The sequence below is a fragment of the Artemia sp. Qi Xiang Cuo genome, chromosome 11 (genome assembly GCF_049724085.1).
Source record: "Artemia sp. Qi Xiang Cuo chromosome 11, ASM4972408v1, whole genome shotgun sequence".
Classification (NCBI taxonomy): Eukaryota; Metazoa; Arthropoda; class Branchiopoda; order Anostraca; family Artemiidae; genus Artemia; species Artemia sp. Qi Xiang Cuo.
Window position 1 is genome coordinate 36,454,477 of NC_142804.1, and position 25,335 is coordinate 36,479,811.

Genomic DNA, 25,335 nt, shown 5'->3' on the forward strand with positions numbered 1-25,335 from the left:
TAAAAAATCTACATTTATAGAAAAGTTTTCCGTCGTTTAAAAGCTGACATGGAATAATTAAAAAAACAACGTTCTCTAAAGTAGAGAATGACATTAAAATTTGAAACGAACAAAAATTATTCTGTGCATGATGGGGGCTGCCCTTCCTTATCCCCCGCTCTTTACACTAAAGCTATATATTATTGGCTAAAAGCATTTATGAATACAAAAAATGTGTTTAATTGTCAAATGTAAGTATTTTGTTTACCGATCGCCTTTTAAAACATTTTAACTGCATATTTGATTGGTTAAAGCCCTTTCACTCTTGAGGCATTGCGAAAGATACTTTTATTCCATTTCAATTGCTTCAGGAGACTGGGAGGCTATATAAATACCCTTTCAATGGTTCTCAGAATTTTTGCTCGATAATATTTCAACCTTATTCTGGCCAAAATTGCTTTCACCTATCAAAACGCTAGAACGCGGCACTTTACTATGGTGGGATCTCTAGGGTTACTGGAGTACCATTCCAATTAACCCTCTTTCAACGGCGTGGGACTACTGGGGAACAGTAGGCATGTGTGACCAACGTTATCGGAGAAATACGAAATTTCTGTTTTTTTTTTTTTTAAGGCTCTTGGGTTCTCGTATATTGAACTTTCTGACCCCTCTCCTAAACCTCTTTCTGTACTTGTCTGAAGATTCACCAGAAAGTGTTTGTGTAAAATGCGCTTTTTTAGCTTCAGGCGCACTTATCTTACTCTGCCTAAACAAAGATCCACCAGTTCTCCTCTAAGTTCTCAGTTCTCCACCACCTGATACGGAATTATGCACCAATGTACATAATTCTATCAAGCATAAAATAAATCAACCTAGTTGAAAGAAGCTTTAAAATTGTTGTCTATATTAACCTTTTTTCGTTTCTTTTTTTATTTATTTATTTCTTTTTTTTTGTAGACTGCTTGCATTTTTACGAACGAATACGCCACCATGCAGGATTACAGCTTTTGAAACTGGGAGGTTTAGCATAGGGTTTTTCTATAATTTTAATTTGCCTGGTTATCTTCGAATTTTCACTCGATAGTATTTTTGCCCTTAGTCCAAAATTGTTGTTTCGTGCTAGAAAATGTAACTTTCCTGTCTGCTCCTTAAAAAGGGCAATAGGACTTTCAGTTCATATGAGCCCTCTCCCAGTATTCCTTGGCCATTGGTTCGACACACCGCTCCTGTGGGAAAAAAAATAAACAGGCATCTGTGAAAATCCCTCGCCCCCCCCCCCCCCCCAAAAATAAGAATACAAACTTTCATTTTTACACAAAAAAATTAATACATTTTTGTAGTAATAGGCTTGAAACCTCTGCAGTAGGGTTTCTCTGATATTCGGAATTTTACGATGTAGTTTTTTATAAAAATCACTCCCCTTTTAGGGGCGTCATTCCCCTTCCAGAAATCATACAACTTTCTCACGCTCGTAACTTTTGGTTGGTAACTTCAAATTTGATGAATTTCGCATATTTAGAACCACCATAAAAATTTAATTATTTTGACGTCTTTGTTATTGTCAAAATTTTTTTTAGGGTTTTTGTGAATATTAGCACGAGTCGCTCCTTACTTGCAGTTTTTTACTGACGAACTGTTTATTCGTTTACCGACAAAAAATTAGTGTTTAATGATATGTTATTCAAGGCCCCTTTTTTATTTACTGATGTAAGGAGTGATTTTCAAGGATTGGTTAAACCGGACTGAAGTAAAACTGAGACTGCTCCATTTTCTAAATCAACGAATCTGTCTTATCTGTGTATATCAGGGTCACAATTAACTACACCGAAAATGTAACTAAGCAAAAGGCGTTAGCCAAAAAGGGTACAGTTGTTTAGAGATGAAAGTTAAAATTTCATTTCTTAGAATTGGTATTTCTAAACTAGTGTCAGAATGGTTTACTAATAAAAGTAACTTTGAGTAGGTTAATCTTATGTAAATAATCGAATTAGCGTAGTGGCAAATAAAAATTAAATGATTATTTATGAAATGTTTTCATAAATAAAACTTTATTCAAAAAAAAAAAACTACAAAAGCAGTAAAATGCGAAAGCAAATATTATGTTTTTTTTTCAAAAGTTTGTATGTAGTCAACACACTTTGCTGCTGTATATTCGCCACAGGGAGAAAAAATTGTAACTAAATTAGAAAGAGTTCTTTCTGAAATAGCTTGTTTTTATGTGTGAAAACTGAAAGCTTAACAGCAGCAAGATCGACATTTTGATTGTGAAAAAGTTGAGATGGATGAAGGAAATTGTACCATCTATCTGATTAAATGTATTTTTGTATCAGGTTTTCCATGCTGTCATTATTTTTAGGCACTCATAATCTGTGAGTTTATGAATTCAACACAGCTTATAATAGAAGCAATGGACATGGGAGGTAATATCAAGGGTTTTCCCTTTTGCAAATTTTAGTCACCAGAGCTTCCTGTAGGTCTTTGCTGCATGTAATCCATGACGTTGCAATTAATATTGCAATTAAACAGTTGCATATAAAATAAATTGTAGGTATTGTTACAAAGCTAATCGCAGAGGGAAACTTTTGAAGTATTCGGTAAGAAGAGACAGGCATGAATGAATGTGACAGTGCTAGCAAACAGGATGCTGCGATGAAAGCTTTTGTAAGGTCTAAGGGCTTACATGCGTTTTCAGAAAATTGCAAAATGACTGTGCGTCTGTTTCTTTCGAGTTTTGACATCAAAAATCCAATTATCAAGTTTAACAATTGAGGTGCTGTAAAATAGAATGCAAAAAGTGGCGTCGAATTTGCTGATGGGACTTGTAATTCTTCGACCGATTCGCTGCAAAGTCTGAAAATCTGTAACGATTTCAAATGAAACAGCACCATAAAATGTGTGATATTAATGACGGCTCCCCAGAGTATTGACACAATATACAATTTTGTCACATTCCAAGAAACAGTTTGAGATATTAGAACTACCGTGGCTACTCCTAAAGCGCTTTGAAGGGAGCTCATCATAGCAGGTATGACAACAATGGAGACTGAGAGTGTTATGCAAAGCCAAGCAGGGAGGCAACCGAAAGGCAGAAATATTTTCACCGACAACAAAGTAAAGGCTGAGAGTATGATAAACATAGTCACATAACTGCATGTCTCTAAAAGTTTCTTTTGACATGGTTCTATTGGATAAGATAACTTTTTTACTGCCACAAGAACCAGGCCGTGAAGCATCAAAGCCATCATAGTTGGGATTAGAGCTACAATAAACAAAATCACACACCATATCCCGTTTTCCATATTAATTTGTATGAAAAGCTTTTTGTTAACCAGGAACAATTCGTAATGTACAGAGAAAAGCAATGGTTATCATGAAAAGTTTGTTTCACGGTGTGCTGGTTTAATTTTTGCGTAACTTAGTTAAAACTTAATTAAGTCGTTCTGTTATGTTGTCTCAGTCTGCTAATAAGCTTGCCATCCAACTTGCCACATAGATTTTACAGACAGCTGTCGAAATTTCTCACTGTATTTGGTGCAATGGTAGGCTAAACTCCTAGCCACACAGAGGTAGACGATTGTTCAAGCTTGTAGTCACCAATCTTTAGCAGTTAGATTTATAACAAAGTGAAGGGGAAAAAATCCAGAACTATATTTATACCTCCGTGGCTTATCATTACTTTACAATTTCTATAGGAACAATGTACACACGAAAATTAATCCGTTAGAAACATATTATGCTTTTATGATGGATCAATTTACGATGTCTTTTAATCTGGTACTAATAGTGTCATATTTTATGAACACACAAAATGAAGGAGTAAAATTTTAGATTATTGTACGAATAAGAAACAAAATCCAATAGCAACGAATAAAACAGATGAGCAATCAATTAGGCAATTTAGTCGTACATTTCTAGGATAATGTTTTACGGAACCGAAAGCAATTAGTGTCCTACTTCTTTTCTCGACAAATTTAATGAAAAATAGGGAAAGAGAACCCTCCCTTCAGACCGAGGTTCCCCTGCCACCAACCTATTCTGTGCATTAACACCGTGGATTTATGGCTGAACTACAACTTTCTATTTGCCTAAGGTGACATTTCTTTTGAATATACGACGTTGTTCTAGACAGAGATAGTTGAAATTTAAACAATAATATTATAAACTCGTTCAAAACCTTTGGGCCTTTTCAAAACGAATTTTTAATCAACATCTAATTGCGATTTCTTCGAAAAAGGCTTTCGAAAAAGTAAAAAAAAAATCCCACATAATTGAAGGGTCAGTTTTAGTTTGCTTCGTGTGCTAAAGAAACAAAAAAAAAAAACTTATCTGTAAATATAAGTTTTATAGAGCATGAAATTCTTAAAATATTAATAAATAGCCTATTCTCCTGCACACAAGAATTTGAAGTGATTAATTTAAAAAAAAAAAAAAAACAGTTTTACTTACGGATATAAAAAGCGAAGTTGAAACTTAAAACTAATAAAATTTATTGCTTCGTAGATTACGCAAGACATATCTACAGAACTAGCTCAAATGACCTGATTCGTGATATTTCCAAATATCTATAGAATTCCAAAACTAGTGCTTTACTGAAAACACAAGACAGACTATCAAAAGGCAAGATGTTCTCTCAGGAGCAGAAAATTCCATAAGTAGCGTGCAGAAAATAGAAGAATAATTTATAAGGCTCTTAATAGTCTCTCGCCGGTCACGATACCGCTAACGTTTACGACACAACTGTAATTCTCTAGAAAACCCACTGAGCTCAATCTTCAGTAAAACGCTAGTTTTTAAAATTCCACAGCTATTGAAATCACGAGTCAGTTTATTTGGTTACACTGGAAAAAACCCGTTTTCTCATATCTTAAGATTTGGGGAAGGGGGGGGGGGGGGAGCTCAAAACCTTTTGTTTAGGGATTTGAACCGTGGCTATTTTAGAATTTCTATTCCTTGGAATTTTGACGCTCTTTGGGGAAAATTTCGTGTGTTGTGGTACAAACGTCAGGAAACGTCACTTTGCTGTGGTTTTTGAAGACAAGAGAGGGGGGGGGGGCTTAAGACATTCTGTTAAGATTTTTAGGTCATTAAATGCTGATTGGCTATCTTATAATTTTTATTCTCTAGCATTTTGATGTTTTTTTGGCACAAAATGGCCGAAAGCGGCACTTTGCTGTGTCACAATGTCTTCTGTTACTTAAAGGTGATACAGGATATTGTCAGTTCCTTTCAAATTAGCCCTCTCCCAACATTCTACGACCACTGATTTGATACGATCAACCCTGGAAAAAAGTGGCAACACATCAGTGTTTCCCATGCAATAGAGTTATTTGGCTTTTTGCTCAAGGTAGGTGACTGTAATTCTCCTGCATTAAAATTTTTGACCGTGGGGATTCCAGCGGTGCACTTTTCATTTCGATCTAACACCACTATCTCTTTCTAAATTCTAGAAAATTTGTTTTTGTGATTACTTTTACTATTAAGATTAATCGAAATAATAGTTACCTTTTCCCGGATCGGCTGCAAATGGCAATTTTTTCTCACTAGACGTGTTTTTTTTTTTTTCCAGGTTTTAAATTTTCGGCTAGTATGGGCTGTGGTTGACTCTTTACTAAACGTCTATTTCCATCCAAGTCTGTCTTGAAGGATGGGACCAATTCTTTTTGAAATCTGCTTTTGACCTAAACACTGTCTGAAATAAAATTCAACGCTTTGACGTCAAAAGAATTTGAAGGGTTATCCAATGGCACTTGTTGTTGTATCCAGCATTGTAGAAAAGTTTAGCATTTTGGCTGATTCTGTAATGTGATTTAAGTTCTAATGACGTGTGTTTTTATGTTTAATGCTTCTTGCAACTTAGTTTTATTTATTCAAGTTTCCCTGTGTTTATTTATTTAAAACAAGGTGCAAACTAAAATTCAAGCATTCCGGTGTGTACACACTAAATATTTGAGGACAGATATTTAATTAAATTGCTGTTAAAATGGATGAAAGCTTGGTTGTCTCTTTTACGTGTTAATATTAAATATTAGAATTTTCCCAACAGTATTCCCCTAGTTAAATTTTGTGTCTTGAATGCTTTTAATTGTAAAAACCTTTCGACTAAGAATATGGTTTTAGAGACTTGGTATTGGAAAAAAAACCTTCCCTGTGTACAACAGGACCGTACACAAGAAGGAAGGGCTAAGTCGCTAAGACTTAGACTAAGTTTTCACAGTTAAAACAAAGTTAGGAAGAATATGAAGACAAGTCTGCAAATCAAGATTGGAATATTGGACTCTACAGTGATGACAATGGTCAAACATGGTTCTGAAGCATGGGCGCTCCGAAAAGCGGATGAAGATTTGCTAGATGTTTTGGAGAGAAATTGCCTAAAGATTGTTCTGGGAACCCGGCTGACCGACCGTATTTCAAACAGTAGGCTTTACGAAAAATGTGGTTCAATCCCGCTTTCTAGGGCTATAAGGCTGAGATGGCTAGCGCACGTTCTGCGGATGAAGCATGACGGATTGCCGAAGATTGTCCTTTTCGGCCAACCGTCTAGGGCTAAACGGAAAGAAGGTCGTCCACGGTTGGGGTGGAAGGATGTTATAAAGAAAAGTTTAAGGGAAATTGTAACTTCCTGGGAGGGTGTAAAGAGGGAGACTTTGAATAGACTGGGATGGAGGAGGAGCGTGCATAGCTGTGTCGACCTCAGGCCGCTTGGTGCTGTGGTGAGATGTTAGTAGCAGTAGTTTCCCGTAATTTCCAATATTTTTCATACAATTCTTTTACTTTAGATGTTTGACGAACTTTCCCATTTCTATCTCTGTCGAAAATAAATTCATAAATATATGCCTGCTAAAGGGTTTTCGGAAGCATGACAAGTGGTGTGAGCCCAGTTAAAAAGCTGCATAATTTGCGAAACTATTTCGAAATTCTGTGTCTAGATGTGCCCCTGTTTAGACAAGCTTTGTCCAAAAACCATGAATATAGAAAATATGCTCTGAATATAAATCAAATTTTTCATCGTGGTCGGTGGTTGGGCTTTCTCGAGATAGTTCCCTGAAACAAGAGGAAAATTTAGGTTAAAACTTGCCAGGATCGGTTGCTAAAGAAATCTATATTATTTTTTTTTCTTTAGCAAAATTGCAAAATGATAGTGGTGACCTGAAGATAGCTTTATGAACCGGAAGAAAAGATTTTGCAAAGTAGGCAGAAAGTAGGTAAGCGAAGATTTGGAGAGACAGGTTCATTATCTAGTGTCAAAAGTGGCGCTATAGAAGATGGGCACGCTATTACGGATAGCATCCATATTGTTCTGTAAGTATCTGCTTTCGAAAATTTCCTGAACAGAATTGGAAAAATTTGAACGCCATAATTTCTGTCAGGAAACAGTACATTTATAGTTAAAATTAAAAAATGGGTTACCGAGTAGTAGGAAACATAGCTAAACATTAACTGGAGAAATTTGGATGTTTTTCGTTCTCTTTCTGATCCTTATTGTTAAATTTTTTTTAAATAAAAAAAACAAGTTTTTTTAACTGAAAGTAAGGAACCACGTTAAAGTTTAAAACGAACAGAAATTATTCCGTATATAAAAGGGGCTGTCCCCTCCTCAACGACTCGATCTTTACGCTAAAGTTTTTGATTGTTTAAAAAAATAGAGTTGTGAAAAAGTCAAACTTTAGCGTAAAGAGCGAGGTGTTGAGGAGGGGACAGCCCCTTTCATATACAGAATAATTTCTGTTCGTTTTAAGTTTTAACGTCGTTCCTTGCTTTAAGTTAAAAAAACTTGTTTTATTTTATTTAATTTTTGAGAATTTTTGAATTAATGCAGGTTTTGATTTTGGCTAACTGTACATGAACAGTTATAAAAAAATTTGTATATTAATTTTACTTTTTTTGGTTAAATGGCTTTCTCGAAACTTGTTTTATTTTATTTACGAATGTTTTTATTAGTAATAAATGTACGTAATTTACGAAATAACTTACGTAACGAATTTCTATATTCAGAGAATTTATTAGGGGGTTATATTATGCGTATATTAGGGGCTTCGCCCCCTAGTCAATACCTTGCTCTTGAAGCTAAAGTTCAAATTTTGTTCCAGTTCCTTAAAAATGACCCCTTAATCACAAAGGCCGTTAATTAGAATAACTAGCTCTGATTAAAGTACTAAAAAATCTTTGGATTAAAGAGCGAGGTATTGACTAGAGGGTGAACCCAATCATACACGTAATAATTTCTGTTCGTTTTAAGTTTTGATGTTGCTCCTTACTTTCAGTTGAAAAACTTTTTTATTTTATTAAATTTTTGATCTTTTTCTATAATAATGATGGGAAATCCGGCGCCTTCTTCATAGCAATGTCTCTTCCCCATGAAAACTTCCTCCGTAGAAAGATCATCCCATGTAACCCCCCACCCACCCATCCCCCACCAACCAGAAAAAATCCCCCCTGAAAACGTCTGTATACTTCCCAATAACCAATACTATATGTTAACATTGGGTAAAGTTCATAACTTTCAGCCCCCCCCCGGGGACTTTGGGGGATTAAATCATCCTAAAAGACATAGTTATCATATTTTCGACCAGGCTGAACAAAATGGCTATCTCAAAATTTTGATCAGATGACTTTGGGAAAAAAATAAGCGTGGGAGGGGACCTAGTTGCCCTCCATTTTTTTGGTCACTTGAAAATGGCACTAGAACTTTTGATTTTCGTTCCAATGAGCCCTCTCACGATATTCTAGGACCACTGGGTCAATATGATCACTCCTGGGGAGAAAAACAACAAAAAACAAAAACAAAATAAAACACATAAACACGCATCCGGGATCTTTTTTCTGGCAAAAAATGCAAAATTCCACATTTTTGTAGATAGATGCTTGAAACCGCTACAGTAGGGTTCTCTTATATGCTGAATATGATAAAGTGATTTTCATTAAGTTTCTATAACTTTTAGGGGGTCTTTCCCCCTTTTTTCGAAAATCAGCCAAATTTTATCAGGCGCGTAACTTTTGATGGGTAGGACTAAACTTGATGAAACTTATATATTTGAAATCAACATTAAAATCTGATTCTTTTGATGTATCTATTTGTATCCGTTTTTAGAGTGTCGGTTACCATTGAGCCGGGTCGCTCCTTACTTACAGTTTGATAAACTGTAAACCACGAACTGTTTGATAATAATGAAAATCAAGTCGAGTATTGGCTTAAACTTGTACTTGTAACCGGGATTAACGTCTTTAATTTTGGAGATATATCTTGATCCAATTGTAATGTAAAAGTACAATATTTGTATTCTCTGTTATGTAGTTGATTGTGTTTACTATTCATACTTAGATATTATTTTCAGGTAAAAAGGTGTTACGATTCAAAAATTTAGTCATTAAAAGCAAGGGATAAGGGAGGTGTTTAGAGGGAAGGGAGAACTTTCAAGTTTCCGAAGGAGGGGTATAACTTCAGAATAACCTTACTAAATTTTAATAAGACATTTAAAAGATAAGATTTTGTTGATAAATCGAAAGAATTAGCATAAAATTATTTATTCTCGTTATTGCCATATGGCAAACTTTGAGAAAATACATACGTTTCCGGCGTGTCTGATAAATGGGACAAAACAGATTACACAATGTTCACTTCTTGATACAATTTTTCCTAGGAGAATTCTGTGATATTGCTATACAGATTTACAATTCGAAGGACAAAGAGATGACCAAATTTTTTAAGCGTAGATCATATTAAACTGGGATACAGGCAGGCATGTACACGACATTTTTTCAGGGGGAAATTATTCCTGGACGGGGTATATTTTTCAAACCAGGCAATTGCAAATGGTATACCTGAAGCAAAAATAGATGCACCATTCAATAAATTGCGGCGCAAATTGCTTTGACAAACTTTGTAAAATTGTTTTATTTTTTCGTTTCGTTTTGACTGGCCATTGTGTGCCAGAATCAAGGCCGTATCCAGGGGATGGGCTTTGGGGTGTGAAACCCCTCCCCCGAAGCGTATGCCCGACTCGCAAAAACGTAGTAAAATGCATAAAAAACACATTTTCGACGTTTTTTAAAGTTTTTTTGTACCCTTCCCTCTCCAGAAAAAAAAATCCTGAATATGGCCTTGGTCAGAATAAATGAACTTGTCCATGCTGCTACAAAATCAAACATGCTAATTTTTTTGATCAGCTATTTTCAGTGTCGCTTCAAAGTCGAGCTTACTAAATTGAAGAAACCGAGTTCGGAAACCAGATACTAAAGCATCTTCTATTTCATGTAATAAAAAAGAAAAAAAATCATCTCTAGCATAGTAGGAAGCTAAAAAGAATTCACTAAGATCAAATATTTCCGGTAACGTTTCGTCTTAGAAAACTTCTGATAGCTTCCAGGATCAAGGGTTGTTGTTTCTAATTCAGGGGGAAATAGTCTTGCCGCTTCAGGAAGGAAATGATTAACCCATTCAGGTTTGTTGAAATCTTGTAAATACAGAAACCAGGATATGTGCTGTTTAAGGGGCAGTAACTTCATTTTCGACTCCTTGCAGGATAGTTTTAAGCGTCTCCACTACCTTTGGATGGTTTGCATGTGGATTGAGGGGCTTTGAGTATCCAAAAGATTCCTCGAATGGTTAATTGTTCGGTGTGTATAACCAAGCTGGTAAAAAGTGTGATATTATGTCAAACTGTCACTATAGATAACTAAATAATTTATTTATAGCCAACATAACACAATAGTAAATAGTGGAGGAATAGTCATATGAAAAAAAAAGAAGGAAACACAAAGTCAACGAAAAAATCAGAAAAGACCTCGGCAAGGGGATAAGTGCTCACGAACAACACCTTTAACTTGTTATTCCGTATCTATAACTTTGCCTTTAAATACACCCGAATGTCTCACAACAAACAGTTTTTTTTCGGGACAGTTTTTAAAAAGGTTCTTGGAAAAGTTAAAATAATTATCAGGATTCAATTTAAAAGTCTGTTTTATTAAAAAAGCGTCGTTCTAACTGTTTACCTGCGTTCTAAATCGTTGTTGCCGCAGTAGTTGCATTCTAATAAAGGATGAACCTTGGTCAACAGTAACCCAAAATTAGGTAATTTGAAACCAAATCGGATTGAAATTAGAAGTGCGCCTATGAAATCGCCGTGGCCGAAAACCCTAAACATGAAAATTACAGTTCCCTGACTTGAAGAACAAGGAAAATCCATTTTTTGCATGGGAAGCACTTATGAGTCCTCCTTTGTTCGTTTTTTTTTCTCCGTTGCTAGTGGGCTACTGGAACATCGTATTTCTCCTTGATAAAACAAGAAAAGTTTCCCTATGCCTTGTTATCACTCCTTAATAAAATGCTGAAAGTGAGGAATAAATTGGAATGATCTTTCTTAATATAGAGGCCTTAAGCTACTGTTCGTAACAATAGGGAAAAACCCTGAAATATGAAGGGCAGAATGATCATGGAAGGTCGAGTAAAGTTTGGCCAAACATACCGGTTATAATTTCCTCGGTATAGAATAACCTTCGCATAACCAATCTGGATTGTTGCTTGCAATCATTGCTTGCCTTTTACATAGTTCTGCTTGACTTACACGTTTATGGCATCTTTGCTTTCGCCATTTTTCTAATAAGAACTATCCTTTAGCTTTGGACCTACACCACAATTATAAAGGAAGTAAGCCAGGAAACTTTGATGCTAAATTGTTTATTAAATTGAAAAACAAGTTTTTTCAACTCAAAGTAAGAGGCAAAATTAAAATTTAAAACAAACATTATTTATTACGTATATGAGGAGGGGGGAGGGGCTCCTCAACACCTCACTCTTCACGCCAAAGTTTCTTGGTACTTTTATAAAATCTTCTTATTGTTCTAATTAAACGACCCTTGTGTTTCAGAAGTCTTTATTAAAGAATTGGGACAACATTCAAACTTTAGAGTAAAGAGCCAGGTTTTGAGGAGAGACAACCCCCTGATATACGTAATAATTTCTGTTCGTTTCAAGTTTTAATGTTGCTCCTTACTTTGAGCTGAATTTTTTATTTATTTAATTACTTAAAAGGGAAGTAGCAGCAGTGTAATTGTAGGGGAAAAGACACTAATCTGCATTAAACGAAAGGCCAATATTAGGAAATATCATAGAAAACAAGGAACCCTGTTTTAAAGATATCTATAAAGATATCTTTTTTTTCGAAAGGCTAATCGGAAACGGCTTGTCAGGATGTGCAAGGTGAAGAACATCATCGGAACCAGAAAAGCAAGCACCCGAAATCTTAGCCAATTACCAGAAACACAAATCTTGGAAAGGATAGTAGATAAGAATTATTCCAAAATTTAAGGAGGTTTATAACAGAAAGAATAACCCCAGACATGTAAATCGATAACTATACTATCGAACACTTCCGAAAGATTTAGGATACAGATATGTTAACTATTTTCTTTTGAAGAATTATCATGGAGTGAAGAAGATAGAATCTTATTTGTATGCTGAAAACTCGCCCAATACCGAAAGTCATACTGGTTTCCGACACATTGATATCTTTTGTCAAAAAATTTAGAAGAATATACTTTAGATTTTGCTAATCGACCAAGATTTGATATGCTACAATATCAAAGGAATTAAGGTTACCTGGTTTCTTTTCAAAGACTTTTCTCCTTATTTTGCCATCATGGTTTCTTAAATGCTTCAGTACCTTCATCTGCTAAAGGATCCTGGTTCCTTTAATCAGAACATGGCGACTTAGGAACAAGGAAAATCTCCAATGAACCTCAACGCAGCTACATTGGTTGAGTTCATGGAGAAGGGTTTTATGATCGTAAGAACCCAACAAGAAAGGGATTATAAACTAGAGAAACGTGTGAGGTGCCAAACAAGACATACTAAAAAATATTATCTTTATTAATCTATTTTTTAATTTAGAGCCCCTCTACGAAAACATGTAATGATGGAGCATAAATGGAAGAAAGAAAGCAAAAAAAGAAAGAAAGAAACGAACATTTACAAGAGACTTGATGAGACACTTGGAAACAACCCAATTGTCTTTTTCTTGCTTTGGAAAGGGTGCAGCCCTTTCTTCATCTCTAATTATATTTAAATGCATAGTAGAAGTAAACAGTCTCGCATCTAGGACTGATGACTATCGAACATATGGCAACATGAGCCTTAAAAAATTTTATGCTGCTTTCAAGCAAAGAATCAGAAAGCTAGATTATAATATAGCACTTAGTAGGCTTGGATATAACTTCACCTCACATATTTTATTGCATTTGAAAAATCTTCACAAATAATTTAATATATGTGTTTTTCGATAACTCGTTCATATCCATCAACTCGACTCGGAACGGCTGATGAAAACGAATTGGAGTAAAAACACTTATCCATGCTCATTAAAGAAACAATAAAGAAAAAAATAGTGAAAGCAGAGCATGCTTCTATTATTTTCTATTTATATTTATAAACCTTTGTCACACGGCACCTCCTCGTACTGCGCATGGCACACATGGGGCCACATATGTGGTACCACCTACTTTAGATGTTTTTTAAAAGGGGAAGTTCCCTCGGTCTTTTCATTATTACTTTACCTTTGCTTCACAAAATTAAAGTCGCGTAAATTTTTTAGTACCCTTTGTATTCTAACTGAAGGTGTCTCTTTTTTTTTTAATATGAAATTTTGACGTATTTTTCAGAGTTTTGTCGTTTAATTTATTTTAACTCTTGCATTTCAGGTGCTGACTGTGTTCTGGGAAGATCAGGTAAATTATTCTATTATTATGTCTAACCTAGTGCCTTTTATGCTCATCTTTCATTATTGAGATAACTTTCAAGTTCTTGATTATTTTAGTACCTTTTTGGTAGCCTTATAAGACCGGATAATATTTTTTTTTTTTCTATTTATTTAAGTTCAAGGGTGCCGACAGAAAATTTTCCAGTGGGTGGGGCAGAAGCCAAAATAGCAATGGTGGTTGGGTGACGGAATACATTTTCGGATTTTTTGTAGGAACACAAATGTTTTTAAATGCCTTTAGGAAAAAACTCTCAAATAAAAAGAGCAATTAAATTGCATGCCAAAAAAAAAAAAAAATATAGTAAATTTTAAACGACAAGGATTCCTGACAAAGGGATCAATTTATTAATCATGAATATATTTAATTATTATTATATTTAATCTTAAAAGAAAATCAAACTCAAGTCAAAATTATAGAAAGATTTATTTCTTCCGTAGATTATAACAGATGTAGACTTGTCTTTATGCAATTTCTTACACCTTAGAATAGTTTACAGAAGGAATAGAGATATTAAAAAATCATCCTACCTGCATAGATGCCACGTCTTGATTTTATAACGGCCGTGTAAAATGTACCTCTTCCATAACAGGACAATTCTCCCTCTCGAACTTAAATCTCTTATATATTCAGACACTAAAATAAAAATAGAATAGCGAAAAAAAAAACGCAATTTAAACTTACTATCGAGCTGTCAAATTGACCCTCTTTCTTTCTATTAATTAAAAAAACTTTTTCCACAAAATAAGTTTTTCAAAGAAAAGTAAAGAACTTCATTAAACAAAAAATGAGCAAAAATATAATCAAATAATCTACCAAGCATGAAACTACCACAAATCAGCATCGATAAATAAATAAGTAAGTAAGTAAATAAATAAATTTATTTGTAACCCGCAATATAAAATAGATGCGGATTAAAAAAAGAAAAAACATAATAATATTATCCGCAAGGAAATAATAAGAAAAACACAACATAAATAACAAAATATCCATAGAATCACTAATCTGAAAAAAAATAAATGAGTGGGTCACTGGCACATATCTTCCTTGGAGTATTGGTCCTCAGATTCTTAGCTATGTTGTCAAGCAGCACTAGAAGGTCGATAAGTCCAAAATGAGAAAAAATCTTGAGATTTCTCTACCACTTTGGTAAATATAGCAGGAATTTACAATATTTAAAATAACCTCTCCTTAGCTGAAGACAGTCTTTTTTGCGCATTAGAGGCTGAAACTGGAAAGAAAAAGAATTGCAGGAGAGCAAAACTATGGTAAAGTTTACATAAGCCTAGGCGGCTGTACCTCCCTCTATTAGGCGAGATTTTACCATATGGGAATTGAATATACTGCAGAGCACAAGCAACCAGAGACGAGCATGTAGTTCAAAGTGTATCAGAAAGGGTAATCCGAAGCCATTTCAACTTTGAGACACACTTGAGTAGCATTGTACCCACGTGTAAAGAAGGAGCAGGGCTAGAAGTATTAAAATACAGAAACTCGCATTTTGAAGCATTTACAGAAAACCCAATCATACTCAAAGCATTAATCAGAAAATTTAAACTTATTTAAAGAGCCCACCAACCGTAACTAACTAACGGTATATCATTAATACAAGCAATATAACCTGGAACAGCTTTTTCTGAACATACTGTGGGAGATAGCATTTGCAAACAGGCCTGAAGCACAGTTTTAAAAACATATGTAGACAGCAAACCACCTTGCCTGACTCCCTTCCTTACTGAGATAGGCTCGGATATATCAGACATCCATTTTAACCAAACCAAATAATTGGAATACCAATATTGAAGAACTTTTGGAAGCTTCGTCGTAGAAACTTCAAAAAGGGCTTGTTCGATTGGAAATTCAAAGGGCTAGTGCCCTTTTTAATAGTCGAAAGTGATTGGAGGCCCCCCCGTCTCAAGCCCACCTTTTGCCCAAACACATCAAATCAAAATTTTGAGATAGCCATTTTGTTCAAAGTAGTTGAATGGTCCGGAAATTATATCTTTGAAGATGATAATCCCCCCACGGCCCTCAGGGTAAGGGTTGTAAATTTTGGCCTGGAGGCATATAAGGTTTTTATTGAAACCTTTGTCGTAGAAACTTGAAAAAGGGCTCATTCGATTCTAAATTCAAATGGCTAGTGCCCTTTTTAATAGTCAAAAGTGATTGGAGGGCAACTAACCCCCCTCTCACGCCGACCTTTCCCCCAAACACATCCAATCAAAATTTTTAGATAGCCATTTTGTTCAACGTATTTAAAAAGTTTAGAAATTAGGTCTTTGAGAATGATAACCACCTCAGAGCCCTCAGGGCAAGGGTTGTAAGTTATGCCCTGGGAGCATAAAAAGTTTTTATAGACAGTGATGCTGTAGAAACTTCAAAAAGGGCTCATTAGATTGGAAATTAGAAGGGCTTGTGCCCTTTTTAATAGTCGAAAGTGGTTGGAGGCCCCCCCTCTCAAGCCCACCTTTTGCCCAAACACATCCAATCAAAATTTTGAGACAGCCATTTTGTTCAAAGTAGTTGAATGGCCCGGAAATTATATCTTTGAAGATGATAATCCCCCCACGGCCCTCAGGGTAAGGGTTGTAAATTTTGGCCTGGAGGCATATAAGGTTTTTATTGAAACCTTTGTCGTAGAAACTTGAAAAGGGCTCATTCGATTCAAAATTCAAAGGGCTAGTGCCCTTTTTAATAGTCGAAAGTGATTGGAGGGCAACTAACCCCCCTCTCACGCCGACCTTTTCCCCAAACACATCCAATCAAAATTTTTAGATAGCAATTTTGTTCAACGTAGTTAAAAAGTTTAGAAATTAGGTCTTTGAGAATGATAACCTCCTCAAATCCCTCAGGGCAAGGGTTGTAAGTTATGCCCTGGGAGCAATATAAGGTTTTTATAGATAGTGATGTTGTAGAAACTTGAAAAAGGGCTCATTCGATTGGAAATTAGAAGGGCTTGTGCCCTTTTTAATATTCGAAAGTGATTGGAGGATAACTAACACCAATCTCACACCAACCATTTCCCCAAACACATCCAATCAAAATTTTGAGGTAACCATTTTGTTCGAAGTAGTTAAAAAGTTCGGAAATTATGTTTTTGAGGATGACACTCCCGCCACAGCCCTCAGGGCAAGGGTTGTAAGTTTTGCACTGGGGGACATATAAGGTATTTATAGATAGCGATGTTGTAGAAACTTCAAAAAGGGCTCATTTGATTGGAAATTAGGAGGGCTTGTGCCCTTTTTAATAGTCGAAAGTGATTGGAGGATAACTAAACCCGTCTCACACCCACCATTTTCTAAAACACATCCAATCAAAATTTTGAGATAGGCATTTTGTTCGAAGTAGTTAAAAAATACGGAAATTAGGTTTTTAAGGATGACACTCCCGCAAGAGCCCTCGATCAAGGGTTTTAAGTTATGCCCTGGGGGCATATGTTTTTTTTTTAGAAAGCGTTGCCCCAGGGCAAGGGTTGTAAGTTTTACCCCGGGGGCATTTAAGGTTTTTATAGTAAGCGCTGTCGTAGAAACTTCAAAAAGGGCTCATTCAGTTGGAAATTGAAAGGGCTAGTGCCCTTTTTAATAGTCAAAGTGATTGGAGGGTATCTAACCCCCCTCTCACGCCCACTATTTCCCCAAACACATCCAATCAAAATCTTGAACTAGCCATTTTGTTCACCGTAGCTGAAAGTTCTGGAAATTAGGTCTTTAAGAATGACAACCCCCCTCACAGCCCTCAGGGCAAAGGTTGTGAGCTATGCCCTGGGGGCATATAAGGTTTTTATAGACAGCGTTGTCGTAGAAACTTCAAAAAGGGCTCATTCAATTGGAAACTGAAAGGGCTAGTGCCCTTTTCAATAGTCGGAAGTATTTGGAAGACAACTAACCCGCCTCTCACACCCACCATCTCCCCAAACACTTCCAATCAAAATTTTGAGATAGCAATTTTGTTCAACGTAGCTGAAAGTTTTGGAAATTAGGTGTTTAAGGATGATTACCCCCCCCCCCCAGCCCTCAAGACAAGGGTTATAAGTTGTGCCCTGGGAGCATATAACGTTTTTGTAGAAAGCTTTGTCGTTGAAACTTCAAAAGGGCTCATTCAATTGGAAATTGAAAGGGCTAGTGCCATTTTTAATTGTTGAAAGTGACTGGAGAGCAACTGACGCCCCTCTCACGTCCAACCTTTCCCCAAACACATCCAATCAAAATTTTTAGATAGCCATTTTGTTCAACGCAGTGGAAAGTTCTGGAAATTAAGGTCTTTGAAGATGACAACCCCCTCACAGCCCTCAGGGCAAGGGATGTAATTTACACCCTGGGGACCTATAAGGTGTTTATAGAAAGCGTTGACGTAGAAACTCAAAAAGGGCTCATTTGATTGGATATTGAAAGGGCTAGTGCCCTTTTTAATAGTCGAAAGTGATTGGAAGGCTTGGTATTTTTATAGTAAAGAGCGATCTGGGTATAATGTATTATAATTTTTTGTTTTTTGGTTAGACCAGGGCACTTTGTATCGAAGGAGTTGTCGTAGAGACTTCGAAAAGGACTCATTCGATTGAAAATAGAAAGGGTTAATGCCCATTTTAATAGTTGAAAGTGATTGAAGGGCAAATAATCCCCCTCCCACGCCCATCCTCCCATATGCCTATTATGTGTAAAAACTAAATGCCGCCTTAAGATTAAATCAACATGCACTGTGTTAATGCTAATTCCCAATAAGACATTTCAGCAGTATCCCAGGAACGACTGAGAGTATTATGTTCAAACTTTTGGTGCTACTTCTGCTCTTAAAATTTAACCAAATCAAAATAGCGTAAGTGTATCCAAGCTATCAAAGAAAGTAAACAGATTGTTTTACGAATGGTATCAAGTTTTCTATTTAAGGTTAACTAGAGGAGGTATGAAGCCAAATTATACACTACTATTTGTGTCCAGATTTCTAAAAGGGTGTCTGCTGTTAAAAATTGCTGACAAATTTTCTCCAGCATACAAATAGCAGGCCAAACTATAAAGTCTTAAAAAAACGAAAAGATTTAAACTATTATTTTCTTTTTCCCTGAAAAAACTTTGTCAATATAAAACGAACAGAAATTAATTAAAAAAAAACTTTTCCATAAAACAAATATTTCAAAGAAAAGAAAAGAACTCCATTAAACCAAAAATGGGAAAAAATAAAATCAAATAATCTACCAAGCATGAAACTCCCACAAATCAGCATCGATAAATAAATGAAACCCAAAACGAACAGAAATTACAATAAGTAACCGAGTCAAACTCAAAACGAGCAGAAATTAACATGAGTAGGGCTAAAAATACCTATGCTCTCTCCCAAGGCCAGAACATAATTTGTACTTTACTGAAAAAAAATACAAAATGAATGTACATTGTCAGTTTAATATACATATGCTAATATTTATTAATCAAAATCTTAATTTTATTTGATTTATTAAAGTTATAAAAGTAAAAACATTTAATTTTTTTTCAGTAAAGTGCAAATTATGATCTGGCCTTGAGAAGGCATAAGACTTTTGAGTTCTACTCATAATCTAAGGGAAAATTAGGTTTCTTTGTTGAAAGGGACCATCACAAATGTGAGCTAAAGCTCAGGTTGGACCATTATCTGGATCATGTTTCTCAATTAATTTGGTCAAAGTTTAGCTGCTTTCACTGTTAAGATTGTCGTCACTTTCCGTTATTGTATTACTATAAGAAGACGTAGATGGGACCCAAATCCCTTTTCAATACCTTTTTCTTCTTGTTCTGCTTTCCATTGCTTTTTAAGGTCAGTTTTGAGCCAAAGGAAGTAATAAGGAGGTCTGGAACAAGGGAAGATCACAAACAGATCTGGAAAAATAATTGACTCTAAATTCAAGTGATTAACACTAATACCATCTAATACCATCAGAGTCCACGCGTTTTTGTTTAAGTTGTTTTACACCATTTAGAACAGTCACAAAGGAAACAAGAATAATACGTTCTTTTTGGACATTTGTGGGCAAAAGCGTAGAGCAAAGATCTGTGAGAACACAATCAACAGTATAATTAATTACATCAAAAATTCCTTTATAATGATTCAGCCAAGCGTCACTAGAAATACAAACACCATTGTCAGCAGACCAATTCGTCTTGTTTGAATTGACAACAGGTCTCCATTCAGCTGCATCTTTAGGAAACTCAGAGTAATTATAGCGAACACTTCGAAAATACCGTTTAAAATGCAGCTTAGACTTTCGTTTTAAATTAAATACTTGTCCTCTTTTGATCGGGCACAGGCGATCTACATCCTCAGCCCCAATTTAGCACGGTTCTTGGCGGCTTTTAAGTCAGGATCTTCCTTGCAGATAGAACTACGGGTATTAGAACGCACTCGGATCAGAGGGACCGCAACTTCTTCAGCGCGTTTGAATCGTTCAATGATACGGTAATAATAGACATTCAAATCCGAGCTAGAGATGAGAAAGCACCAGTACATAGCAGGTAGAATAGGACTTGGACATTAGCGAGGAGTCCATATAGAGTAGTAACATATAAAACATTATTAGCATTCGGCCAATCCCTTTTGTAAATCCACTTCTTTGCACTTGTGCCTACCAAATTACGGCTAGTCTGATTAACAGAAAGGGTAAAGGCTAGGGGTAAGTGGTCATAATCGTGTTCATTTTCATCCAAGCGCACTGTCGAACAAGATGTAGTAGCAGAGCAGATGCAATGATCAATATTAGATAAAGCCCCACCATTGTGAATGTAGCTGTAATTAAGGTCTTTTTCCATGATTTGATAATTATCGGGGAGGGAATCCAAGACTAGGTCAGTACGTGTAGATTGATTAAGCACATTACAGTTGAAAACAGTTGAAATCACCGATAAAATGCCATTTGTAGCCACGCTATTCTATGTCTGTGACAAGATTCTTCACAGAGGAGCCTGCGCTGAAAAATCGAGCGAGGGAAGTTGTGGTTAGTTGAGGCTGTGAGCCTCATCTAAATCGAATGGGAGCCTCTCCGACCCATAGGTTGTATTTTTGACGCCTCTTGATTTAGAGTAAAAATGACGTACTTTTCCTGTACTTGAATTTTTTAGGATGGTCCCCTGGAAAAGAGTATATATATCGCTGGAACGCAGTTGCTGGAAGTGGAATTCCTGGAGTTGGACCTGAAGCATCAGGAATTTATTTGTCGGCTCAGCTGTTACTTCAAGCAAAAGATGCCGATAACGTTATCGTTAAAGTAAGTTTTCTTTCCCTATCCTGCATAAGATATTACTAAATGTATTTACAAAGAGAAAATTTGGCAGTTCTTATGCTATAATGCTAAAATAAATCATACGCTGTCTTAAGTGCCTCTCGAACTACTGACCCCAATCATATTGGAAAAGAAAAGTTGACACTGTTCAGTCGTATTCTGGAAATTATTACGTATACGATACCTATTATTTTTTATCAGACAGTATCAGTTGCCGAGGGCAAGTAACCCCTAAAGTTTTTGCCCCTCCCCCAGATTTTGCAAAACACCCTTTTTCAGCATTTTCGTTGAAAAATAGCCTTTTCTAATATTATCACTAAAAAAAAAAAAAAAAATCACGAAAATTACCCCTTCCCCTAGATTTAAAAAAATAAATTTTGACCCCCCCCCCCACACACATTTTAGTGAATTGATACTCTGGTAGCATATTCAACGCACTAACCCTTGAGTACCTAATGTTTAGTTGCGTGAGTATCTATCATCTATGATTGAATTCTTAGAAACTACATCCAATAGTCTCTGGGCCAAGTGGAGCCCAATGCGTAATAAAAATTGAAACTGATTTTGGCCGTATTGATTCCCGATGTCTGAAAAGGGGCTAATAACTTGTTTTGTCTTTGATTTGGCTGAGACTTATATGGCATGTTAACAGGGGTTTGGACTTAAATAAAGGCAAAACGTAATAGAATCAATTGATGTATCGATTTGTTGTGCCCCTAACAAAGTTGAAAGAAGGTTTGTAGAAGGGACCAAGATATGTCCCCTTGGTCCAGTAAATAAAACAAATAATAAATAAACAAACTAACGGTATCACTTTGGGATGCAAGAAAATTTGCTTTTCTTCAATTGACCTTCAACGTAATGGGCATGTAGACTGGGCAAAATAGACCTCAGAGTGGATAAAACATTTTGAAAAAGCTGGGTTGTATCGATTCGTGACGTGCTAAAATAGGCCAAAATTTGTGTTCTCCGTCCAGTTGGGACTTTCGGGTTATGTAATCTGCAACAAGTAGAATTTATTGACGACATAAATTTTTAAAGAAAAACTGGGTTGCATTGATTAATGATGCAAAAATTTGATTTGTTAGCCGATCGGCCTGAAACTTGAGGCAATTTAGCAAAAGAACCTAAAAAAAAAAGATTTAATTTGAGAGCAAATTTGGTATTATTCGTCGCATTGAAATTTTTTAGGACCGCGAAACAGAACTCGCTATTCAACTGTACCGACGTGCTGTTAAACTGTATAGATTTTCAATTCTTATGATTAAAAGTCACAATTCTCAATAGAAATGGGGATGGCTGGGAAAGTTTGGGATTTATGCAAATTTCGCATCCACCATGAATTTCATAATTAAAAAAAAATACTGAGTACAAGTATGGCTCAGCGATAATTTTGACTGAATATTCAAACTTTGCCTGAAATTTAAATTCCAATCCAACATTTTAGATCCTAATCAGGAAACCTGAAAGAAAATACACAAATTTCTACAATAAAACCATAACAAAAATATGTAAATTAAAAATAAATCAGAAAATCAATTTTGAAAATGTTTTCCAAAAATATTTTTCCAACACAAAGAAAAAAACGATATTAAAATCTAAAACAAGCAGAAATTATACCACATAGTAAGTCAAACTTAAAATAGAAAGAACGTACCATGGATCACTACATGATACCCAAAACGAACATAAATCAAAATTTCTAATCAAGTTAAACTTAAGACGAACAGAAATGACTATAGATAAGGCTGAGGTTGCTACCCCTTTAGTCTTTTCACGGCTACAGTATCATTTTCAATTCTAGTTTTACATTTACGGTTTCAGTTAATAATAGAATCAAAACGCCCTTATTTTCAGGCTTCTACAACTACATTGCTGAATAAGAAAACTACGAATAGAAGTAGTATGATTAGAACCATAAATAAAAGGAACAAATTTTTGACACAATGAGTAGATAAGATCTACACAGGCTTTACAACGATTTTGTTTTGAGAATCGTTTTTTCAGATTATTGCTTATTTTTCTTCTTTACACTATAATCCCATTACGTTTACATTGTGTTTAAACGTTTTGCATTTTTCTGTGGTGCCTGAAAAACCCAAGGTGCTGGAAGAGGAGTTTTATCAAAAAAAATTATTGATCAGTCTTTGCATAAACTAACTTGCATATAAAACTCCGTGAGGAAAAGTAGCAATAAAAACACTATTAAAACAACACGGTAGAATAGTCTGTCTAACTCCTTTTCAAAGTTATAAAACTGATATGTTGATAACTCCAAGATTTTTAGTTCACAATCTTTGATGTGGTCAATTTCTTGTTTTCTTTTTGTTTTTGTTGGGGGGAGGGGGTGTTCCATGCATAGATTCTTTTGGGTCGATCCTTTTGGGTCGTCGAGACAGATGTATTCCCCTAAGTTTCTGGAATTTTTTCATTTGATTCTGTATTTTTCTATGTAATTGGCTTCTTTTTTTTAAATCACCTTCTCCAACTTGAAGTGTTGGCATCCCTCCTGAAACGACTTTCAACGTTTCGAATTAAGTTTTTACAGGCTTTTTATTTCTCTCGGTGCTTTGTTTCCTTGTCAAATCGACATGTAAGGTGTGATGGATATTTTACACTGTTCTATAGGTTTCTGGATTGGCTGCCCGTGCTGTTCAAGGGGAAGTATTTTCTTGGAATGAAGTACTTGAACTTCCCTCACCTCATTGGAATGAAATACCATTAGCAGGAAGGTCTCACATGGAGATGCCTTTTCAGATAAGATTTAGAAATGGCCAGGTATTTTCCCTCTTTTCTAACTAGTCAAAACAATTTAGGTATTAAACTTAACATAAACTAAAATAGGTGTTTGATAGCTTTTAGTTTATAACAGTAACAGGGGCAGAAGGCTGAAGAGAGCAGAGGGGAAGCAACAAAAGCCGAGATTTATATATATATATATATATATATATATATATATATATATATATATATATATATATATATATATATATATATATATATATATATATATATATATATATATATATATATATATATATATATATATATATATATATATATATATATATATATATATATATATATATATGATATATATATATATATATATATATATATATATATATATATATATATATATATATATATATATATATATATATATAAGTAGAAAGGGAGGTGCTAGTCCCATTGCTCACCCCTGCTGCCATCTACAATTTAGTCTAACGCTGACAGGACATTATTTATTCAAGGATTATTGATCGAGTCTAATGGGGTCAATGCCCCCTTTTTCAAGGTCTATTTATTTGTTGTTTCTAGTTGTAATGACTCCGGGACGAAAGTTGCACATGCGCATTGAATTCTAAAGGACAATGTATTGATCAACTCGAGGGGAAGTGGATTTCTAAGAAATTGATTTACATAATCGGTGGGGAATTATTGATTCACGAAAGGGGAATTAAGAAACATTATGGCTTCTTTGATCTTTAGGCCTGAGGGATTCATTTGTTGTTGTTGTTGTTTGGCCAAGTGCACGCTAGGGACGAATGTTAAGATCCAGGAATAGGAAACAGGATCACGTGTTTCCTTCTCAGCCAATCAGAGGGCTGGTTACATCTCCTTTTTCAGCCAATCAGAGGCTCGCTTGCATATGATTTTCCCTTTGCATAGCAATTCGCCCTTGAGATTACGTATATAACGGACATGCATTGTGATTAAATTATCAGAAAGTATTGTGACACAGTTGAAAGAACAAGAATGGATATTATGGATGAGCTTGACGCCATGGCAGCCACAATTAGCAATGTGAGTTCTGTTTTAGTACATTTTCATTTTTTTATTTTCAAAATGAAATTACTTTCCTTGGTCACCCTCCAGTATATATAAGTCCCCCCCCCCTCCCCCACAATACAAACTCCACTATGCTATCTTTATACTCACTAGAAAACATAAAATATGTTCTTTTTACCACATAACCCCCCTCAAAACCCTCCACTGTTTTTATAAGTATAATTCTTCCAATAGAAATACAATTCTTGCTTTTCTGTATTGTGATCTTTTCTGTAACTGACTTCTGTCAATTCTTAGGGCATTATGCCGCTCTGTTTTGACATAAAGCTCCGCGCAGGATTATAAATAGTTTTGTCACCCCTTTTCCTGTGTATTTACGTTCGCGGCTTAGCCAAAGGGATTGTTTTTCTCCGTCAAATTAAAACACTTTCAGACAATTGCAATAATTAAGCGCAGGCCTACGCAATCTGTATTTGGAGAAGTGAAACGAGTTATATTCAAATTAAGGTCTAACAATATATTTAGGACATTGCTGAAAGGGGGGAGGGGGATTATTTTTCTCCATCAAATTAAAA

General features: G+C 35.4%; 1 protein-coding gene across 1 annotated transcript in view; it reads left to right on the top strand.

Moving 5' to 3' along the window:
* Positions 1 to 7,194: 7,194 nt before the first annotated feature.
* The window catches only part of LOC148946939 (vitellogenin-2-like), a 194,006-nt gene continuing 175,865 nt past the window's right edge, over positions 7,195 to 25,335 (top strand). The window contains exons 1-4 of the mRNA XM_089096746.1: positions 7,195 to 7,278; positions 13,672 to 13,698; positions 20,808 to 20,953; positions 23,597 to 23,746. Coding sequence (XP_088952872.1) covers positions 7,242 to 7,278; positions 13,672 to 13,698; positions 20,808 to 20,953; positions 23,597 to 23,746 — 360 coding nt within the window. The 5' untranslated portion in view covers positions 7,195 to 7,241. The remainder of the gene's footprint in view (positions 7,279 to 13,671; positions 13,699 to 20,807; positions 20,954 to 23,596; positions 23,747 to 25,335) is intronic.